This window comes from Alosa sapidissima, chromosome 2 (genome assembly GCF_018492685.1).
Source record: "Alosa sapidissima isolate fAloSap1 chromosome 2, fAloSap1.pri, whole genome shotgun sequence".
In the NCBI taxonomy this organism is placed as follows: domain Eukaryota; kingdom Metazoa; phylum Chordata; class Actinopteri; order Clupeiformes; family Clupeidae; genus Alosa; species Alosa sapidissima.
This window is the reverse complement of record NC_055958.1, coordinates 9,282,521-9,304,868: the sequence shown is the minus strand read 5'-3', so window position 1 is coordinate 9,304,868 and position 22,348 is coordinate 9,282,521. Positions and strand designations below refer to the sequence as shown.

General features: G+C 41.2%; 1 protein-coding gene and 1 long non-coding RNA gene across 6 annotated transcripts in view; both read right to left on the bottom strand.

The window, feature by feature from the left end:
* Nucleotides 1-22,348, bottom strand: part of dab2 (DAB adaptor protein 2) — a 235,420-nt gene that overhangs the window by 168,608 nt on the left and 44,464 nt on the right. For 4 of the 5 annotated variants that reach the window (XM_042066207.1, XM_042066191.1, XM_042066216.1 and 1 more), the window contains exons 2-3: nt 14,265-14,441; nt 13,930-14,063 (exon numbers count right to left, since the gene is read on the bottom strand). In XM_042066207.1, the coding sequence (XP_041922141.1) occupies nt 13,930-14,063; nt 14,265-14,376 (246 nt within the window). In that variant the 5' untranslated portion in view covers nt 14,377-14,441. Of the gene's footprint in view, nt 1-13,929; nt 14,064-14,264; nt 14,442-14,886; nt 14,905-22,348 lie in introns of all 5 variants that reach the window. The other variant, XM_042066199.1, reaches the window with a different exon arrangement.
* On the bottom strand, nt 6,138-8,521 carry LOC121685752. The gene is made up of 3 exons (XR_006023428.1): nt 8,494-8,521; nt 6,780-6,782; nt 6,138-6,357 (listed from the first exon to the last, which is right to left on the bottom strand). It is a non-coding gene; the product is annotated as an uncharacterized LOC121685752 (long non-coding RNA).

The following is a 22,348-nucleotide window of genomic DNA, read 5'->3' as shown; positions in this document are numbered from 1 at the left end:
GGTCTCAAGATAGATCTGGGAATATAATGGAAAATACAAGGTTTTTCGTATGACCGCAGGATGACCCAAGCTGAATGCATGATCTGTTAATCTAAATTGCAGAAACCATAAAGGGCCAAACTGACATGTCGCATTTCCTATATTTTCCGATATTGTCCAGTGCTAATGATAAACTCGAGCAACGGAGATAGTGCTTTGGATCATGTAGGCTAGGCCTACTTTAAGAATCGCCCTTTAGTGAGCGCAACACAGCACGGGTTTTAACCTGCTTTATCCAGAGGGAGACATTTTTGGAAGCAGTGACAAAAAGCCTATCATGGACCTGGCTGGGAAATGCGACAGTGGAGTCGGCATTCGTAGGCTATAGCCTGTCGCTGCAAGTACTTCTCCAAACTCAAAAACAAGTAGACTTAAAAGTGGCAATAAAAGTGGACTGTCAGAGCAGCGCAAAATAATAAGTCCTGTTTGCTCTTAAACTTTCCATCACAGTTGGTGCATTTACCACTTCGTAAATGTGTTAGAATTTGTTCTGTAGGCTACTTTAAAGAACATTTTGAGGGATCACATAGCCTATGTGCAATGTTGTTGTGATATTATCAGTATGTGTAATTTGCTTTTGAGCAGGATCTTACAAGAACATTTCGAAATGAATGGAAAGACACAGTGAAGCCTAGGCTTGTTGGTGGTGAGTCTGTTATAGCCTATTTACTTGTATTGTAGCCTATGCAACGCTATTCTATTAAAATTCTATTATTCTAAACGTTGTGTGCTAGTTTATTCAACGGCTATGACCGCTATGTTCTTGCACTATTTCCCCCCTTGATCATATTGATTCAGTTATCCAAAAGGCTCGAAGGATGCTCTTTATTATATGGCAAAATAACGAATAAAAGTGAAGTGAGGTGCCCCCCCCCTGTCAGTGCTCATAGCCTCCCCACCAGTTGCTCTCTGGCGCCGACGCTGCCCTGCCCCCAACAAATCACACCTTCCCACCAGCTGTGACAGCTTAAAAGAAGTCGAGATGACTCCTAACTCACAGACCTATTCACAAACCGGTTTTGTGGCATTTCGCCTGTTTTGAATGTGGCTACAGGATCTTGCAATCGTGAGGAAGCAATTTTGCATTGTAGGCATAACTAACATGCAATAACGCCACCAACAACAACCAAAACTAGGCTACTCATTGTCAACATGTAAATTAAATGTAACATTATTGTGAATCAAATTAAAATGTTCTCTTTTGCAAACGTAGGCATAGGCATAGTAACAGATTAGGCTAATTTAATAATGTTACAAAGATACTACATCAATCCATATGTTTCATTAGGCTACTAGGCTATTTGTTTTGCCTTACTCTTGATTCATTTAGGCTAGGCCTTTTTATTCAGTTATTTATCATCTTCCGTCCTTGTGTAGCGCACGCATTCTCAGACCTGTCACCTGCCACTCATCTTAAGGGAGGTGTTTGGAATCATTCCCGCGTTACAATCATCAGCCAATCAAGGTGGTCACTTCAGTCAAGCTTGTGCATGAGTAATAACGTCATCCATAGCAACGAAGACTCACTCACTCTTAGTCAAAGATTCTAGAGCGCTCAGCTCCAGAATCTGTTCAGGAGTTGTCATTTTTCCTTACTAAGAGTAGCCTAGGCTAGGTCTGAAAGGCTTTGTGAATAACTTAATAAGAGAAACTCCTAGCTAAAATCTTTTATTGCTATTTAGGAGTAGCCTACTCCTAGTGGTAAGATAAAAGGCTTTGTGAATATGGCCCCTTAACCAATGTTGACCACCTCACACATTTCTCTAGATTTTGCAACGACCTTACATGACACAATGCCATAAAATGCCAGTTTTTAGGACACAGAATAATGTTTGTAATGATACCAGTTAGGTCTACGTTCAACAGTAACATAAGTGTAATGAGCTATTCATTGTCGAAGGTGCATGGTGAAGTGAAATTCTTACTTTGGAAAACAAACATTTGCCGATATCATTGTCTCTGTCTGTAATTGTATCTACCGCACCCCACAGTGATGGGCCTAGCTAGCGGTCTTACGCGTTCAGTGTGGGGTAGGCTATAAACAAGCTGAGAATTTAGCGGTGTCACGTCTGCCTGTCACAGACGTGGGGAGCTGAAGCTTGGGATACAGTTACAGTAACAGTATTTTATTTTACTTCTTATGGAATATTTTTTTTTTCACTTTTATAAAGGCTTTGTTTGAATGCTGTTGGAACAAATAGTAGTTGATTATAAAGGCAACTTTCTGTTGCAATATTCTGTGTGTTCTGGACTGCAGGTAACTTGTTAAGCCAGTGGTTCTCAAACTTTTTATTTCATTCCCCACTTTGATCAAGGGGGCATTGACTGATGATAGTGGAGATAACGTGTTATCCCGAGGCCTTTGCAAGTCAGCATCTCCGACGGTAGTCTACCCTATTAAAAATATAAGTTTTCAATGTCCCAAACGGAGAGCCATACTTTATTGTTTTAACGATCTCTATGCTACTCACCAAAATGTAGGCATGGGAACATGATGAAGTATCCAACTGTCGTGTGTTAAATTATTGTGATTACGAGCCAGTGGTTTTCAAACATTATGCGTGACTCGGACATCTAACGAAATGCAACAGACTCATATCGTCTTTGCACGTCTGCAGAAGTTAGCCAAATATGAATGTAATTCTGCGGCATAAAGCAGATGTATTTGTTTATTGTACAGAAAAATAAAAATGACATGTGAAGCAGTCAATTGACTACATTTTGTTATTGAATTCGTAGGCTGGGATTACTCTCGGCAACAATTATGTTTAATGGTAGATCCTGCTTTTTCAGAAGGGGCGGCAGGCAGAGCGATGTACAGTGGCAGAGCGATGCACAGTGGCTGAAAGTGGTACTAAAGCTTCCCGCAGCTTCACGCCTCGTAATGCGCAAATGAAGTGGTCATTTGAAAGCGATGCCCACTGTAAGGTCAGAATGGCCACCCAAAATTCACATGTTCAACTTTCTACTTCTCAGCACCATATGCACGAGCATGGAACCACTTTTAGCAATGCAGGACCTTTAGGCCAAAGTGGTCAAAACAACGCTCTCGAGATTATGAAAAGACAAAATGAAATAACCACCTTGCTGGTACAACAACAACAAATGGCATCTCTACCCAAAAGAGATATACAGGCTTTCGATGGCAACCCATTACATTTTCACACTTTTATAAGAGCCTTTGAGAACGATGTCGAAAGCAAGTCGAACAATTACAGTGATCGTTTGTATTTCCTTGAACAGTTCACTAGAGGTCGCCCAGGGGAACTTGTGCGAAGTTGTCAGCACGTTGACCCTAAAAGGGGTTATGCTCAAGCTAAGGTTTTGCTACAGGAACACTTTGGTAATGAGCAAATAATTGCCACTGCTTATATGTACAAAGTTCTGTCATGGGCCCCAATAAGATCTGAAGATGTTAATGCATTACAGGATTACAGTCTGTTTCTTCGAAGCTGTAGCAACGTGATGAATGGCGTACAGTATATGTATGAACTGGACATGCCTGTTAATATGCTTACAATAGTAAAGAAATTGCCACACAAGCTTCGGGATTGCTAGAGAACAGTAGCCTGCGAGATACAAGAGAGCCGTAACCAAAGGGCTACATTCAGTGACATTGTTCATTTTGTTGAAAGGCAAATAAGAATTATAACACACCCAGTGTTTGGGAATATCCAAGACCCCGCACCAGCATTAAGTAAAAGCATGAATTGAACCATCTCTAAACCCAAAGGAAGTATTTTCGCTACAACTGTGACCACTGTGAAAAATAGGAATATTGGAACACGGGATAAGAAACAGTAAACTGCCTTACCCATCAAAGATTGTCTGTTTTGTGAAGGGGAACACACTCTAGAGTCATGCCCTCACCTGGAAGAGAAGGCTCACACAGAAAAGATCACATTCTTGAAAGAAAATTGTGTTTGCTTTGCCTGTTTATGTACAGGACACATCAGCAAGAATTGTCGAAAACGTTTGACATGCCAAGTGTGTTGTATGAAGCAAAATCTGAAACTGAACAAGAGCCAGGCACGGCAGTGGGCAGAGTTTTAATGTCCAATGGCTTTACTGGGGCTGGTGAGGAAGATTGCAAACTGCCCATAGTCCCAGTACAGGTTAAGTCTGGGAAAGGTAATAAGACAGTGCTCACTTATGCTTTCCTAGATCAAGGAAGCACTGCTGTTCTGCACTGAGAACTTAATGAATAGGCTTAATCTCACAGGAAAGAAAACTCGTATCCTTTTACGTACTATGGGTCAAGAGAAGGCTGTGAACACCCAATTAGTCACAGGTCTTGAGGTGCTAGTTTGGATGGTGAGATATTTTGCGAACTGCCAAGTACTTTCACTCAGGAGAGTATGCCTGTCAATAAGGGAAATATTCCACGTCAACAGGATCTTCAGAGATGGCCTCACAAATGTGCCAAAGGCCTTGGAACCATTAGAGGTAATCCGTAGCGAGAACGATGGACCTTATGCCATCAAAACAATTCTAGGGTGGACTGTTAATGAACCATTGGTAGGAGACAGCAGCGATGGATTTGACATTGTCACAGTCAACAGAGTTTCAGTTTCAAACTTGGATAAGCTCTGGCAGCAACAGTTCAAAACTGATTTTCCAGAATGCAGCCACAATGAGCAACCTGCTTTGTCAAGAGAAGACCAAAAGTTCATGAAACTGGTCAGAAATTCAGCAAGCCTTGTGAACGGACATTACCAGATTGCATTGCCCTTGAGAGAATGCCAATTAAACATGCCAAACAACAGAAAAGTCGCAGAGCAGCTTACTCTAAACCTTCAAAGAAGGTTCAAGAGAGATGTGTCTTTCCGACAGCAGTATGCAGACTTTATGGACGATCTTGTCTCCAAAGGATATGCAGAGCAAGTACCTGCAGAGGAACTGGCTCGTGATGGTGGGAGATTGTGGTATATCCCACACCATGGCGTTTACCACCCTCGAAAGGGGACGATTCGTGTGGTGTTTGACTGCGGAGCACCTTTCCAGATGACGTCTCTCAATAATCAGCTCCTGCAGGGACCAGATCTCACCAGCTCATTGATTGGTGTTGTGACCAGTTTCAGGAAGGAACCAGTGGTAATCTTGGCAGACATAGAGTCCATGTTCCATCAAGTGAGAGTAGCAACTGAAGACATTGATTTGCTGAGGTTTCTCTGGTGGCCCAATGGTGACTTTGCACAAGAACTGGTGGACAGAATGAAGGTGCATCTCTTTGGTGCAACTTCATCACCAAGTTGTGCTAATTTTGCACTTAGAAAATGTGCTGAGGACAATGAAGAGCAGTTCCGTCTGGAAGCTATTGAGAAGGTTTTACATTGTTTCTATATGGATGATTGCCTCGTAGCCACAGCCACTGAGAAAGAAGCTGTGGCACTCCAGCACGACCTGGTGTCCATCTGTTCCAAAGGCGGCTTTAAGTTGACTAAATGGATGAGTAATCGATGTGCTGTGATCCCAGCAATACCAGAAGATCAAAGGGCAAAAGATATGAAGGACTTGGACTTGGAGCAGGACACACTTCCTGTGGAAAGGGTGTTAGGGGTACAATGGTGCCTTCAGTCAGATACTTTTAAGTTTAAGATCATGGTGCAACAAAAACCTCTGACAAGAAGGGGCATCCTCTCCATCATAAGTTCAATTTATGATCCTTTAGGAATCTTGAGTCCCATCATCCTTACTGCTAAGATCATCCTGCAACAGCTGTGTAGAAAAGAACTTGGTTGGGACGAGCTTATACCACCCTCTGCTGCACAGGAATGGACACGATGGTTAGAGGAACTCAGTCAGTTGGAAGACTTCCAGATCACTAGGTGCCTAAAACCATTGGACTTTGGAGAAGTCATCACAGCACAATTGCATCACTTTATAGATGCAAGTGAAGATGGTTATGGTGTTGCGACCTTCCTGCTCTTGCAAAATGCACAGTCCCTGGTGCATAGCGCTTTTGTCATGGGAAAATCCAGGGTAGCTCCATTGAAGTCAATTTCGATACCTCGTATGGAGCTTACAGCTGCTACCATGGCAAGCCGCATGGACACGTTTTGGAAAAGGGAAGGCTTCAGCCATCATTGTTTTGGACAGATAGCACGTTGGTGCTAAAGTACATAAAGAATGAAACCTCAAGGTTCCGTACCTTTGTTGCTAATAGAGTTTCAGAAATCCTTAAAGTGTCTCAGGCATCTCAATGGAGGTATGTAAGCACCACGAGCAATCCTGCGGATGTGGCCTCCAGAGGGTTGAAGGCAGATGTGTTCCTCAAGAATAAGACCTGGCTGTCAGGACCAGAGTATCTTCTACACCCTGAACAGGACTGGCCTGTGAATCCAGATCATTCAAGTAAACTCCTACCAGATGATCCAGAGGTCAAGGTTAGCGTTACAGTGAATGCCATGCAAGGGTCAGAGGTGGACGCTACCACTTGTTTAGTCAATCACTTCTCCTCTTGGACTCATCTGAAAAGGACCGTGGCTTGGATCCTCAGGTTTAAGAATCTGCTCTTGTGCCTCAGCCAAAAAAAGAGGCAGCTGAACTTGAGTAAGCAACAGCACCTTTTCTCAGAGCATAAAGCTGAGGTGATCAAAGCCCAGGCCTGTAGTGGTTGGCTCACAGTGGAAGAACTAATGAAGGCAGAAATTATCAAGTTTTGCCACGGAAAGCGGTTTTCTGATGAGCTTATCAGCCTGCAGAGTGGCATGAGTGTTAGGAAGAACAGCTCCATTTACAAGCTTTCGCCAGTGTTGGAGGATGGCGTTTTGAGAGTTGGTGGAAGATTAAGTAGGGCAGCTATGCCTGAAGAAAGTAGGCATCCCATCATATTAGCCAAAGATTTCCACATCTCAAACATTCTTCTCAAACATATTCATGAAGAGGTGGGCCATGGTGGACGCAATTATGTGTTGTCAAAATTACGTCAGAGGTATTGGATTCCAGGTGCTACTACAGCTATAAGAAGAATCCTGTCCAAGTGTGTTGTCTGTCGTAGGTTGCAAGCCGCTCCAGGGTGCCACAGATGGCAGATCTGCCTGTTGACAGAGTCTGTCCAGAAGAAGCTCCATTGAAGCTCCATAGGAGTGGACTTCTTCGGGCCTTTTGAAGTCAAGATGGTGAAGAGATATGGAGTCTTATTCACCTGTTTGACAATACGAGCGATCCATATTGAAGTAGCATCTTCTTTGGATACTAGCGCTTTTATCAGTGCACTGCAACGTTTTATAGCAAGGCGTGGCCAAGTCCAGGAAATACGCTCTGATAATGGAACAAACGTTGTTGGAGCAGAGCGTGAGCTGAGGGAGGCTATTGCATTCTGGAATCATGCTCAGATTAATGACATTCTTCTGCAGAAAGGTATCAAGTGGAGCTTTAATCCTCCTACTGGTTCACATCATGGGGGAGTTTGGGAACGATTGATAAGATCCATACGTAAAGTTCTCAATTCTACCTTTAAGGTACAGAATCTTGATGAGGACGGGTTTCATACCGTTCTCTGTGAAATAGAGTCCATCATTAATGGTTGTCCGCTCACCAACTCTCCTACTGATCCTAATGATTTGGAGGCATTGACCCCTAATTATTTTTTGCTGCGGAAAACATCCCCATCTGACTTCTACACTCGTCGCCGCTGGAAGCAAGTCCAGTACATGGCCAATCTGTTCTGGAAGCGATGGGTCCAGGAGTACTTGACACAGCTCCAGGAACGCCAGAAGTGGACTGGCGTGAAACGCAACTTCGTGATTGGAGATATAGTGCTTATTGTGGACGAGACAGCACCTCGTAATTCCTGGGTCATGGGAAAGGTAATTCAAACCTTTCCAGACAGAAAATGACTGGTACGAAGGCTACTCATCAAGACTAAGACCAATTGTTTAGATAGGCCAATAACCAAAGTCTGTCTGCTACTGGAAGCAGAGGTCTGAAGAGACAATTAGTTTTGACTGACTTACCTACTCACATGACAAAAGGTGGTGGTAAAGATCACCTTGACAGGCTATGTGCTTGAACCTCTGGCCTAGACTCGACTTGTTTGTGAAAGAAGATGACTATACGCCCTTACTGGAATATTAATCATGGACATTTGTTTGATTGTGTTTTATGGTGTTTTTTGTAATTATTACAGTGTTATAATTAGGGGCTGGGCTGTAGCGGCCGTATGCCACTCCCTGTGTGTGTGTTCGTGTTGTATTGGTACTTTTATTTTGACATGTAATTAGCATCAAAGTCACGTGGGCAGGGGTGTAGTAGTGAATGAATGAGTATATGCACCTGGGCATAGGTATGGCTGTATGGATAGGGGGTGAGTCGGGAGGATACTTTTTGTTGACCGTATCCTAGAATAGAAACAACGCACTTTATTGCATCTTTGCACATTATGTCTCGCCTTGCCTGCCTGGCTGCTTGGATGTTTTTTATCTTGATGTTTGGACAATAAAGGGAATCAACGTCACTGAGGAATCTGTGTCTGGAACGAGTCCACACAGTTTCCCGCACTTAGCCTCTCGTGACTCTACCTGTTTGTAGTCACCACACCTGTTTTGTCCCTAATCTCAAGAATCACTGCATTCTAACCTGCCAAACCAATCATAATAGCTTATCCTAGCAAGCTATGATGAAATTTGTTGTTTAAATCCAAGCCCCGCCGTCTTACACTGTAGCCTCACATTGCACCCGTCAAAAGGCAACCAGCGACTCGCCATCGGATACCATAAAATGACTGTTTGCACAGCAACTTAAGAGGAAAGTAAGTGCTGATAACTCTTGTTCCTCACTGATCGAGGTGCTTGACGTCTGTCCAAAGGATATTTTCCCAAGCATTAATAGCTTACTTCTGTCAATCGGTTACACAGTCTTTGCTAATCAATAAACAAAGTAGTTCAGATGTTGATTTGTAGACCTATAATATAACCCATCTCTAAAATAGGCACAGCATTCTAATTCTGCCTTAAAATAGCTTATAGCTTATTTTTTTCTACGTTCTTTATTTAAGTCTGAGAATTAATCATGGTGCAGCCTCTGAAAGTGAATTATTTGTGCAAGTAGCATATTTTAACGTGCCGATTTCGATTGTCATTACGCAATCATGTTAATTTTGAGACCACTGATACTATACAGTAGTGTGTTTACATTTCCAGGTAATTTGCGTCCAATCTGTCATCATGTCACTTTTACTGGGTTGAGGCCACCTAAAATATCACAGGCATACCTTAATGATAATTTCTGACTACGTCCCTGACCCACACACACCAAGGCATGTGGAACTCCCGAAGACAAACATGACGGGGGTCATGCCAACCCCATACCCCAGCGGATAGATGGTTCAACATATTTGTTTTAGATTTGGTGTACGTGAACTCACAGGTGTCCTGATTTTATACTATGTGTGGGTGTGTGTGGGGTGGCATGCCCCGCCCCCCTGGCAGGTAGGCTGAAAGCAGTTTTTTTAGGATAACCATTGCACTGCAGATGGGTGGTTGACGTGACGCTCAATTTTTATGTTCCCAGTGACAAATATAACTAAAATTTGATAATATTTCATTAAAATTCATTTTTTAATATGCAGTTCATTCTTCTACATCTAATCCATCTTCAAACAATGAGTATCGTTCTTCAACTATGCAGATATTCTGTTTTGAACATGGCATTTGTCCACCGGTGCAACTGTCCTGGGTAGTATTACTTATCTTAAAACGACTGTAATTTAATGAAAAATTAATCTAAAATATAGCTGCAAGCAGCAATGAGGGGGCCAAGCAGAATAGGCCGGAGTAGCCACAGTGAGAAGATAGAACTCAGCAGACACCCGGGATCAACAGGGCTGAAACAAAACTGAGTATTGCCACCGCCTCCGCCAGCCAGCCCCCCCCACCTAATCACCCCAGCCCGTCCTGCCCTGCCCTGCTCTTGCACGCACGCATTAGAATTAACTGGATGGAACATGTTGTCATCAGTTTCACATCAAAAAATCAGCAACTACACATCAAAATGCAATATTGCTAATTGCAGCACCCCCTACAGGTCAAAGATCACCAAATGTTTTGAGCGTCCTCCTAATGGGGTCATGAATATATGTAGTAAGTTTGGTTATGATACATGGCAGGGTTGCTGAGATATGAGCTCACTTCCTGTTTGGCGGCTTCGCCACCAATTTCGATTGGCTGTTATGGGCGAATGCTTTTGTCAATTGTTCCAGAGAGCAATATATTGATAGGTTATGGTCTGAAGATGGTCTGTGCCAATGTTGGTGAAGATCAGATGAAATTTGCAACCTGTGATAACTTTTTGATGTTTTTGATTAAATCTCACATGGCGGCCGAATCAATTACGATGATATCACAAGTTGGCCTGGGTCGGCCTAAGGACCTCCAACAGTATTACCAGACACCACTAGTACATTTTAATTCTAAGCACAAGAGCAGCTACAGGCCAAAAGGCATGTTTCTTAATTACAGCGCCCCCTAGAGGTCAAAGGTCACCAGATTCCTTGAGCGTCCCCCTGATTGGGTCCTGAGTCCATGTACCAAGATTGGCTTTGATACATGCAAGGGTTGCTGAGATATGAGCTCACTTCCTGTTTGGCGGCTTCGCCGCAAGTTTCAATTGGCAGCCGCATGCTACTGTCAATTGTTCCAAAAAGCAATGCACTGATAAGGCATGGTCTGAAGATGGTCTCTGCCAATTTTGGTGTGGATCCGCTGAAATTTGTGACCTGCGAAAACCTGATTAAACCCAATATGGCGGCCGAATCAATGACGATGACATCACAAGTTGACTTGGGTTGGCCTAAGGTCCTCCAACAGTATTACCAGACACCACTAGTACATTGTAATTCTAGGCACAACAGCAGCTACAGTCCAAAAGGCATGTTACTGATTTACAGCGCCCCCTAGAAGTCAAAGGTCACCAAATTTCTAGAGCGTCCTCCTGATGGGGTCATGAGTCCATATACCAAGTTTGGATTTGATGACTGCAAGGGTTGCTGAGATATGAGCTCACTTCCTGTTTGGCGGCTTCGCAGCAAATTTTGATTGGCTGTTACGGGCGAACGGTAATACTTCCGAAGACGAAAAGTGATAACTTTTGTGAGGCTTGGTCTGAAGATGATCTGTGTAAAATTTGGTGGGAATCAGAGAAAGTATGTGACCCCTGATACATTTTAAGTGTTTTTGATGAAATTCAAAATGGCGGAAAATCCATCATGGCGGAAAATGACGTCATAGGGTGCGTTGAACTCGGCTTGGTCCAAGGATTCCAACGATACCTGAATTTTGAAAATCGGACCTACGGGTCAAAAGTTACGTGAGTGAACACACTTCCAACTTTGGCCTGTTGGTGGCGCTAGAGGGTTTGAGTTGCCGACATGAAACTTGGTGACATGAATCATGGGACCGTCCCCAATTAGTGTGCCAAATTTCCCAACTTTTTACCAGACGGTTCTATGGGCTGCCATTGACTTCCATTGCATATAATAATAATAATAGGAAAACGTAGAAACACAATGAGGTCCTCGAAGCTTCGCTGCTTGGCCCCCAATACATTAAAATACTTGAATGCATGTCATACGAGTGTTTACTTAATGAATCTAGAGATTATAAGTGTTAAGGTCCCTATGTAGAGTTATTATGATACATTACATTTTGTCCGCAAAACTGGTGTCCTTCTGGAGCAACGCCATTATGTGGATATAAAACAGTCATTAATGTAACCACCCCATTACTGAGAGGGGTCCTTCCAGAATCAGGAAGGACAGAAGACATCACTGGAGCAGATGGACTGCACACAAGGTCAATTCTGTCTCAAATATTTTCATAATATTACTATTTCCGTGCAGTGTTGGAACTGGTCGTCTTAAGGTAGTCCTTTGGTACAACGCAATTTAAGTATTGATCTGAATATTTTTATCAATTTACATTGATTGATCCTTGAAAATAATGTAAACCTTAACACTGTTACTCTGGATGAAGAATGTTTCTCATATAGCTAGGCCACAAACTAGCATTGATTTCGAAAATGTCCACTGGTGCAACGCACTGTCCTATTGTACAACATGAAGTCAGTTTCACTTATTTTTTTCCTTTACTACTATAATAATGAACCTTACCATAGTGAAAGCAAACATGTAAACAAACATTTTTTGTATTACAAGTTTTATTGAAAAATGTGTTTAAATATGCAAAATAGATATAATCCGAGTCTAAAAAATGAATGGAGGTTAATGGACGGCCGCATTTGGATGGCCCGTCAACTCAAACCTTCCTTTCCTGTTTTGTTAAAGCTATGTTGAAAGTGAGAAGAACCAAGGAACCCCCAAGGAAAGGCCCAGGAAGTTTAGGGAGAGGCTGATAACATCCTTGTCCCCTCTCAGTACGGCTTTAAAAAACAAAGCACTACCTGCATGACTACATCATGCATCATCAAACATCAGTCATGCCATAGACAACAACAAACAGGCTATTGGGACATTTCTGGATCTATCGAAAGTATTCAATACCATTGATTGCAATGTTTCAAACTGCAGCATTATGGGATCAGAGGCACAGCATGGAGATGGTTCAAAAGCTACCTTCAGAATAGAGAGCAGTTCGTACTTATAAATGACCATAAATCAGTTCAGAAAACTGTTACTCTTGGGGTCCCCCAGGGATCCATACTCGGGCCTTTTATGTTCACTCCTTATATCAATGACCTAAATGTCTTTCATAAAGTTTTATTTGCAGATGATACCAACCTGATCCTGTCTCACAAAAATCTTCTTGTCTTGCAGGAAACTGCAAACAAGGGGTTGTTGAAAATGGACACTTGGTTTAAGTGCAACACATTATCACTAAATATCAATAAAACAAACTATATTATATTTCGCTCCACAAAAGATACAAATAATGTGGAAAATACCTGTCTCTCTATCAATGGCCAAGTCATTGAAAGAGTAAAATGGGTCCCCGCTATAAGCATTTCTTGCTTCTTAGGGATCGTGCTCTTCTATTGTCTTGCACTTTAGCATCAATACATGAATAAAAAAGTGACACACACACTCTGCCCCACACACATACATACTCTACCTGCTGCCTTTAACCCACCACCACACACTCACACACACCCCCACACACCTTACCTGTTTTAACTCCACTGCCGCTCACACACACACATGAACACACACACACACACACACACACACACACACATAAACACCCACACTCTCCTCCCTCTTTTTAACACAAACACACACACACACACACTTCCTCCATCACACATAGACACACTCTCCTCCCTCTTTAACTCACACACACATTCTCCCTCACATACACACTCTCCCTCACATACACACACATACACTGTCGTCCCTCTCTTTAACACACTAACACGACTCACTCTACTACACACACACACACACACACACTCCTCCCTCTCTTACACACACACACACAGAAATCTCCAATGTTTTTGTTCCATGTAGTTTCGTGTTGCAGCCACAGGGTTGCAGCAACAGCACGTAGACTAGCCTACAGGAAAGCTGTTGCATATGAACTCATTCGGAATATTTTGAAAACGTAACAGCTAGATATTCTGTCTTCTCATTTTGTAGACGAAAATGAAGAGAGATTTTATCTTAGTTTTTATTTCATGCAAAACATTTTAGTCTCGTCTTTTTTCGTCAACAATAATGCATCTTAAGATAGTCTTAGTCAATGTTTCACGACATTACTGCCGTCTCGTCATCGTCTCGTCTTAGTCATGAAAAAAAAGGTCGTTGACGAACATATTTCCTCTCATCTCGTCTGACGAAATTAACACTACAATGAAATTACCCCACCAGAGAGATTTTGAGGGCAGAAAGAGACACCCTAAAACCAGGGCAAGTGTGAGATAAAACCTCAAACATACCTTAAGCTTCATCATTGAGTCCTGACTCATTTTATCCCCTCTAGGTTCTGGAACATCATCCACACCAATCAGTTTAGCTTTGTATCTCACACCATCTCCTTGGAACCTGGCCAACAAGTACCCATCTGTCTTCTCTGAAATACAAAAATAAGTAAAACAATAAATACAGAAACATTACAATTTTGCATGACTGTACATTCCCTCCTATTAGCCATTGTCAGTCAAGACTAATGTACTTGTCAAGAAATTAAATATTTTTACAGAAATTAACTCATTGGTAATTATCATCTATTAATGGGAGGTGCCATCCTAAGGAGATAAAACACATACATTACCATTTTTCTTTTCTTTCCTGAGACCAGTCTTGCTTTCTGTAACATCTGCTGTTGTTGTCTCAATGTCCATAGCATCACATGTTACAATAGTGGGTTCCATGTCTGTTGACATGCTGGGGTCAGTAGCCTGGCTGATTTACAAAGCGAGGGAGAAATAGGGCAGCTGCCAACACTCCACTATTAAGAGAAATAGACAGGAGCAAGACACTCAAGAGGAGCACATTACATTGACTAAGGCTAAACAGATGCAGATGCATTTAGATGAATGGATGTCAAGTAAATACAACAGATTACAGTAAAAACAATAGGAAATGGATTCCTATGCTATTACCAATTGTAATCACCAAACACAATTTAAACGGAGCATGGAAATGGAAAGCAACACATCTTAACACATCTGAAACAAAGAACAGTATTTTTGTTTTGTTTCATTAGTTGTGATCTGTGAGGTGATATCATGCCAGATAATATGCCTCCAAGATGTGATCATCACATTTAAAAAAAAATAATCAGTCCTGCCCAGTCACATCTGCTCTATCATTCATTATCTCTTCGAACTAAAAGTCAACTGATCAAAATGGACACATTTTAAAGGAGACATGTATGTTGATATAACACCTACCTTCTGTCCTTCTTTTACCTACAGTTAACAGAAAATGCATGAATGAAGAGAGGGGATACTGCTGAGCAAAGCTGGAAAAGGCTCAAAGGTTAAGCTATTAAATCCTGTTAGGCTGTTCTTCCTTATTTACCCACGAGGTGTCTTGTGATGTGACATCTTGTAACGTCGGCTAATGGCCCTATATTCATGTTCTGTTGCATGGTTTGGTGTCAGCACTTGTATTTTGTTAAACATACAGTGGGGGAAATAAGTATTGAACGTGTCAACTTTTTTATTTCAGTGAGTATATTTCCAATGAGGCTATTCACATTAAATTTTCAGTAGGCATTCATATTAACTCAGAAAATCCACAAATATATAGTATTCACAACATTAATGTTCATAAGTAAAATTATGTGTAATTAAGTGGAATGACACAAGGAAAAGTATTGAACACACCAAGAAAAAGCAGTACACGGCAAGGACCCAGCTGAAGTAGTTAGAAAGTAATTATCCCTCTTATCTGTGCAAATTAATATAAGCTAGGTTAGTAAATATTGATAGGTTATAAAAAGGTTTTTCCTTACTAAAGTGTCTCACAAGAAACATCTCATGATGGGTAAAAGCAAGACCTTTACAACCTTAGTGTTGCAAAATCAATTGAACTGGATACAGACATATTTCAAAACTTCAGAATCTTCCAATAGGCACCATTGGGGTAATTATCCGCAAACTTGTAACAATTATGCATAGGAGCTCCTTGCAAATTTCTGCCCACGGAGTCAGAAGTCAAAAGAGAAGCCCAAGAGCCAGGGACAACTCAGAAAGAGCTCCAGAGAGACAGCAAGTACAATTGTTACAGAGAAAACAATTGGTAATGCACTCCACCGCCTTGGCCTTTATGTACGCTCACCCCTCAAATAAAACGGCCTCAGATGAAAAGCTGTCAAATAGAGCTTTTCCCGGTAGAGAACTGTAGCACATAGCCTTTTGACACTGTGTGCAAGACCCAGAGAGAGTCTATGCATGACCATCATTCAAAACTGAGGCAAGCCCAATTGCATATTGTTATCGGTTCTTGATAAAGACATTTTTAATATCAAACTAGAAATGCGATTCCAAGGAATTACCAGTGCATGAAACTGAAAAAATATGATGTAAAATATCATACAGCGTAAAAACACATAATGCAGAAATAGTTACAATGGTGTTGCTAGGGTACATATGATGGTTGATATGCCAAATAAAGTGGTTGCTATAATGGTTGCTAGGGTAATCTTGTAAGTTGCTATGGTGGTTGCTAGGTAGACATTGTCATAGGTTGTTGCTAGGGTAAATCATATGGTTGCTAGGGTGTTGCTAGGGTACTTATGGTGGTTGCTATGCAAAATAAAGTGGTTTATATGGTGGTTGCTAAGGTAATCATGTCGGTTGCTATGATGGTTACTAGGTTGACGTTATAGTGGTGGTTACTAGGATAATTCAGATTGTTGCTAGGTTGTTGCTAGGGAACAAATTGTGGTTGCTATGCAAAATAAAGTGGTTGCGATGATGGTTGCTAGGGTAATCTTGTTGGTTGCTATGGTGGTTGCTAGGTTGTTGCTGTAAGATGGTTGCCAGGGTGTTGCTAGGATAGTTGTGGTGGTTGCTATAGTAACTCAAGTGGTTGCTAGACTGGTTGCTAGGGTAATGATGTTGGTTGCTATGTTAGTTGCTAGGTTGCCATCCTGGAAGTGCTTGATAGGTTGTGGCTAGGTTAGTTGTGGTGGTTGCTATGCTGGTTGCTAGGTTAATCTCATTGGCTGCTATATTGGTTGCTAGGTTGTAACTTTTCAGACCTGCCATCCTGAAGAAATTTCTTGAGTAGGCTACTACCTCAAACCAGAGAAAAAACATTGCTCACGTTGCCCTTCATGTATGCAGCCAAAAACAGACCAAACATAATTGACAATCTGTTTTAAAGCCTAATCCTTATCTATGTAAATCACTGGTGTTGATAGAAAGGGATTGTGGATGTCCATTTTCTGGTCTCTATTCTAGCATGACTGGTTTATTAGTACCTCTTTTCAATCCATTATTGTTTGATATTTCTTTGTGAAGAAATACATCTATCCCTCATGTTACATTGGTGTTTTTCTGCTCCTCTCGTGTCTACCTAGGCTGCAATGATCACTTATTCCAACTAAAGGGGCGGGTCAGTCTATTAGGTCTCACATTTTTGCACACTAATTATCAAGAATCATGATCTATATGCTACACACAAAAAAAACATATTAACCCTATAAACACCTATCACTAAGCAAACATATTTTTCCACTTCCACTTTCAGATTTGTTGCAAATAGCTACATTTGGCCTTGGAAAGGTCTGCGCTCCCTGAGAACGTCATGTCTTAACCATCATGGACACATGGAAATTATAATGCTAACTGAAAAAATAACTCGTGAACAAGCCAATACAATAATTTCCAAGACAATATTAAACTATTAAGCCGAGCTAAATTCACAATCGCACTCAGTGCAGATTTGCTTTGTTTCGCAAAGCAATTCAAAACGGCCAGCTGCGGGAACGTGAATTTGCGAGTAAACACTTGTTAACCTCATCTCAGCAAGTCTCATTTAACCCACTGAGGGCAGGAGAAAAGTAGCCTAACAATGTGATGTTTTACCTATATTCAGAGATACACTATAGTGTAGCATGTGGTATGAGTTTGTTAGCTAAAATTTTCTTATTTTCCTTGGTCATATCGCTGCTCCAGGCAGGCTACGCGTATCAGAAAGTGAGAGAGATAAAGCCCGCCCTCAGAAACAACTGATAGGCACTATCAAAAACCAAAAGAGCTTGATCAGCTGGAGACTTCGCTCACTGCCATGCACAACTGAAAGGCTGAGGAAGTCATTTGTTCCTAGGGCCATTGAACTGGTCAATGTCTCACTAAAGGGAAGAGGAGAGATAGACTTCTCTGCTTAGTCTGTCTGCCTCTCCACCCTCTCCTAGTTTGAGTACTGACTGCCCACTACTGCTTTACTACTGTTTTACTACTGTTTTACTAATGTACACAGCCTAATGTTTTCACTACTGTTTTACTGCTACACTGTTTTTCATGCTATATTAGCACACATGATCAATGGCTGCGGTCAGGCTTCTGCTACAATACTGAATGAATGAATGGCTATAACCCTATTACCTCAACCTGTTCTTGCACTGAAATAGTTTTTTATGTTTACCTTGTCTACATTATACTTTACTTTACTCTCCTATTTGTCCATATTATTTATGCTGGTCTCTAGACCTTACTCTTGCACTGTTGCACTGTTGGACTAATGTTGGACTACTTTTTGCACCTTCACCATGACACTCACTCTCTTGAGCACCTTGCCATGCACACATAACTAAGGACTATGGTTGGACTACTGTTTGCACCTTCACCATGGCACTCACTCCCTTTAGCACCTTACCAGTCCCGGCCCTGTCACTACAAGCGTCTTATGTTTGATCACCCTCAAGCACATTGGACTTTCTTAATTTAATTTATATAGTGTATTTAGTATTTAGTTTGGTTAGTTTTCTTATCTTTCTTATCTTCTACTGTCTTTATTGTACAGTGAAGTTTAGTTATATGTCTATACTTATACTTATGTTTACCATTTCTGCTGTAAGTGCATGTTGTGTGTGATGTCTGTATGCTACTGAGACCCTTGAATTTCCCCTTGGGGATCAATAAAGTATCTATCTATCTATCTATGTCAGTCCCCTCATATTTGGCTGACTTCTGCATACGCGCAAAAAAACACTGCCACTTCCCTCCCCATATTCCACTGATCACACATCAGACATCAGATCTGCTTGTAGGCCATTAGCAATCTGTTTATTTTATTTTATGAAGCCTATACAGTAGATCACCTGCCACATTCTCACTTGCAATAGACAGATGCAATATCATCCACACTTACAGTAGCCTACTGCTTCAACAATATCAGAAGGGGATAGTAGCCTATACAAAAAGTACTTCATACTATCATAAAAATCCGTTAAAACGAATAGCAATTTGCAACTTGACAAAACACTGGATTATATATTGTAGGCACAGGAGAAAATGTGTACATCCATTGGCCCGTGGGGAGATCACATGCCAGTTGCCTCTCCCTTCAGTGCTATGACTCTGTTGATGACTTTGTCCAGATGGCCTATGTATTTATTGCAATGTTCGGCTGTGAGTTTGTATCGCCAAAAAAACTCTATTGCAGATATCAATGCATCTTTGTTTGGGTTAGACACCAGGCCTTTTTATCAGGCCACCAGGCCTCAGGCCCCTCCTCCTCCTGGACATTATAGCCCAGAGGTGGAAAGGTGCGATTTGTTGGGGGCAGGGCCGGATTAAAGCAACACCAAAGAGTTTTTTGTACCTTAAAATAATGTTTCCAAAATCGTTTCAGTGGTTCATCAACTCGTAGCGGGGTGAACGGCACTTCTGCATTCGTTTCGCGGTCCTCTATCGGCTATAACCGCGCTATGTAAGTTTGCCAGATCGGGTAGCGGTCTAGTTTGATGGAACGAGACATATAAGAATATAATAAGAAACTACAAATTTGACTTGCATCTGATGTCGCTAGGGATGTAACGATTACCGGTATAACGGTAAACCGCAATAAAAATGTTGACGATAACAATTATCGCTTTCATTTCAAATATCATGATCACATTATCAAATATCATGATCACGGATGATTACCACGGTGTGGAAACCATGTATTTAATCCTTCCCAGCTTCATCCAAGCCTGCTTTTGACATACAGTAGGCCTGGTACAATATAACAAAACTGGTACCCTACTGATTCTACTACTTGATGGATTTAATTGTGGCACAAAGCCAATTATACATGACCAAGGAAAAAGTGAACGGGACAACACACAATGTCACGGTAACGTGAATTAAGAATGCTCAGCTCAGCCAGGTTTGTTTGTGCAGTTAGGATGTAGGCCTATGAATGTGAATGAAAATATGCCCTTCTAGTAGCAATAGGCCACCTTAAAATGCACCAGAATAAAAGAATCACATCTACTCAGTAACAATTTTTTACCCTCCCACAGCACCCCCTCTATGAGCACCCCCAGATGAAAATGAGTTCCAGCGTCCCTGGTTAAATCTTGCACTTGTGATAAGGTTTTGCCTATATTTTGTAATAGTAAATGCTGTCACACTTTTTGAAACTATTTCAGCCCATTAGTCCTTTTTGAACATATTGAACACACTTTTAAAAATATTGCGATAATACCGAAAACCGTGATAATTTTGGTCACTATATACTTTCATAAAATCATGCAACATATTCTACCTTGTATGTGGGCATTGTTATTTGCAAAGCCGTTGCTGAATAAACAAATACTGCGTGCAACAGAGGAAAAGTTCTTTGGTGTTGCTTTAACAATTCATAGACCCCTGGGCACAAATGTCTGATGGGCCCCCCTACCCCCCAGCCAACGTGAATCGGGCAGTCAGAATTTTTTTTAAATGTTTTTTTTTTTTTTTTAATCATTATTATTGTAACACACGCACACACACACACACACACACCATGACACAGAGCATTTCCAATGCAAAAGGGAAAGCACTGCTCATTGCAAAATGAAACAGAACCTTTAAAGGTAAACAGGCCTATAACTTGACTAAAACCGGCCTATAACTTGACTAAAACCGTGCAAAACTGAGAAGGCACACCTGTTATTATCTGAGCAGTCTAATGTATGTCCTCATTTTGCGAATGCGAGGACAATTGCATTTCATCAGATGTCCGAGTCGCGCATAATGTTTGAAAACCACTGGCTCGTAATCACAATAATTTCACACACGACAGTTGGATACTTCATCATGTTCCCATGCCTACGTTTTGGTGAGTAGCATAGAGATCGTTAAAAACAATAAAGTAAGGACATATGGCTCTCCGTTTGGGACATCGAAAACTTTAACATTAAGAACAAGCATCTAAGGCACAAGCGCATCTGTGAGGCCAAGCCTCACCAAGTAGCCCTTTTGTTTACAACGAAAATTACATTTAATTAAACTGCTTGTATGCCGAAATAGTTTTCAACATTTTGAATATCAGTGCTGGGTGAATTAGGAAATGTTCTCAAAGTAGCCTTATGGCTGAAAGCTGCTTGGGATTCCCCCGCCAAGCAATATAACCATACAAACACGCGGCCTGCTCACTCATTGTTTCAAAAGGAATAATAATAATATAGCCTAGATATTCAAATATATTCGAATACATGTGTTTATTTTAGAGGGAAAATTCGAACGTCAGTTTTGAGCAATTTTGACAGCCCTAGTCCACTGTAGGCTACGCCAATCGGCTATTAACACCTTCCACCTAGCCCCGGTGAGTGGGGGTCGCTATAATGCGTGTGAAATAGCACCATTGAGTAGCCTATGCGAAATAGCCTTAAAATAATTCGGGCGCCACTCTCTTGACCGGCTATGGACAACAGGCTGGTTGAAACATTAGCAAAGTATGCATATGTTGCACAGAAAACCACATTTATTAATTATACTTGATGCATTTTTTTTAATATATATATGTCCTATATTTCTATTTTGATACATACATGTTCTATATTTCAGTTTTGCACTTTAATTTAATGTTTATTGTCTATGGCTATGTCTATAGTATGTCTATGTCTGTATTTAAAGTATGTCTATGTCTGCATGGGAAAGTAAGAAACGAAATTTCAATTCTTTGTATGACCAGTGCATGTAAAGAAATTGACAATAAAAGCCGACTGACTTGACTTGACTTGACTTCATTTCTTAAGAGACCCACACAGGGTTAAAATAATAAGCTGGACCATAGTTATGCATTGTAGCTAACTGCGGGCTTGTTAAGGCCTAATCAAATTTAGGAATGACTGACTGGGACTTCACAGTCTATGTTAAGCTATCTATCTCATAAAAAAAATTGGTACACTACGCACTAGCCATTTACAATTAAATTGAGCTTTTGTGCACGCACGGTCGGATTAGGCAGGCACGTTGCTAGGAGCTCAACACATTTGAGACTTAAGACAGTGGCATGGGGTGAGTAAAGGAGCAAAAACAGACTTATATGGTAAAAATAGCTTATAGTCTGGGGTGCAATTGTTTTGGTTTAAATATTGTTTACATGATCACTTAAGATAGAAAATGATATGGCCTTGTATTGTATAGAATGTTTTCTAGTTAACAATAGTTTGCAGTAGCTACTAGTTAAGCACTACCCTAGTACAACTTGAAAAGAGCACTGATGAAATGCTACAGGAGAGGAAGGGCGGAGAAAGAAGGCAGTGCGTAATTTCTCAGACATAATGACCAATCTGTACAACAAACAAATTTCACACACAGTAAGCAATGGCTCAAGAGAAGATTATTGTGCAAGTCAAGTCAGTGTTTTCCTGGCAATTCTCTGTAATCAAGTTTTTTCACTTAACTGTGATAATTTCACCTTTGCACT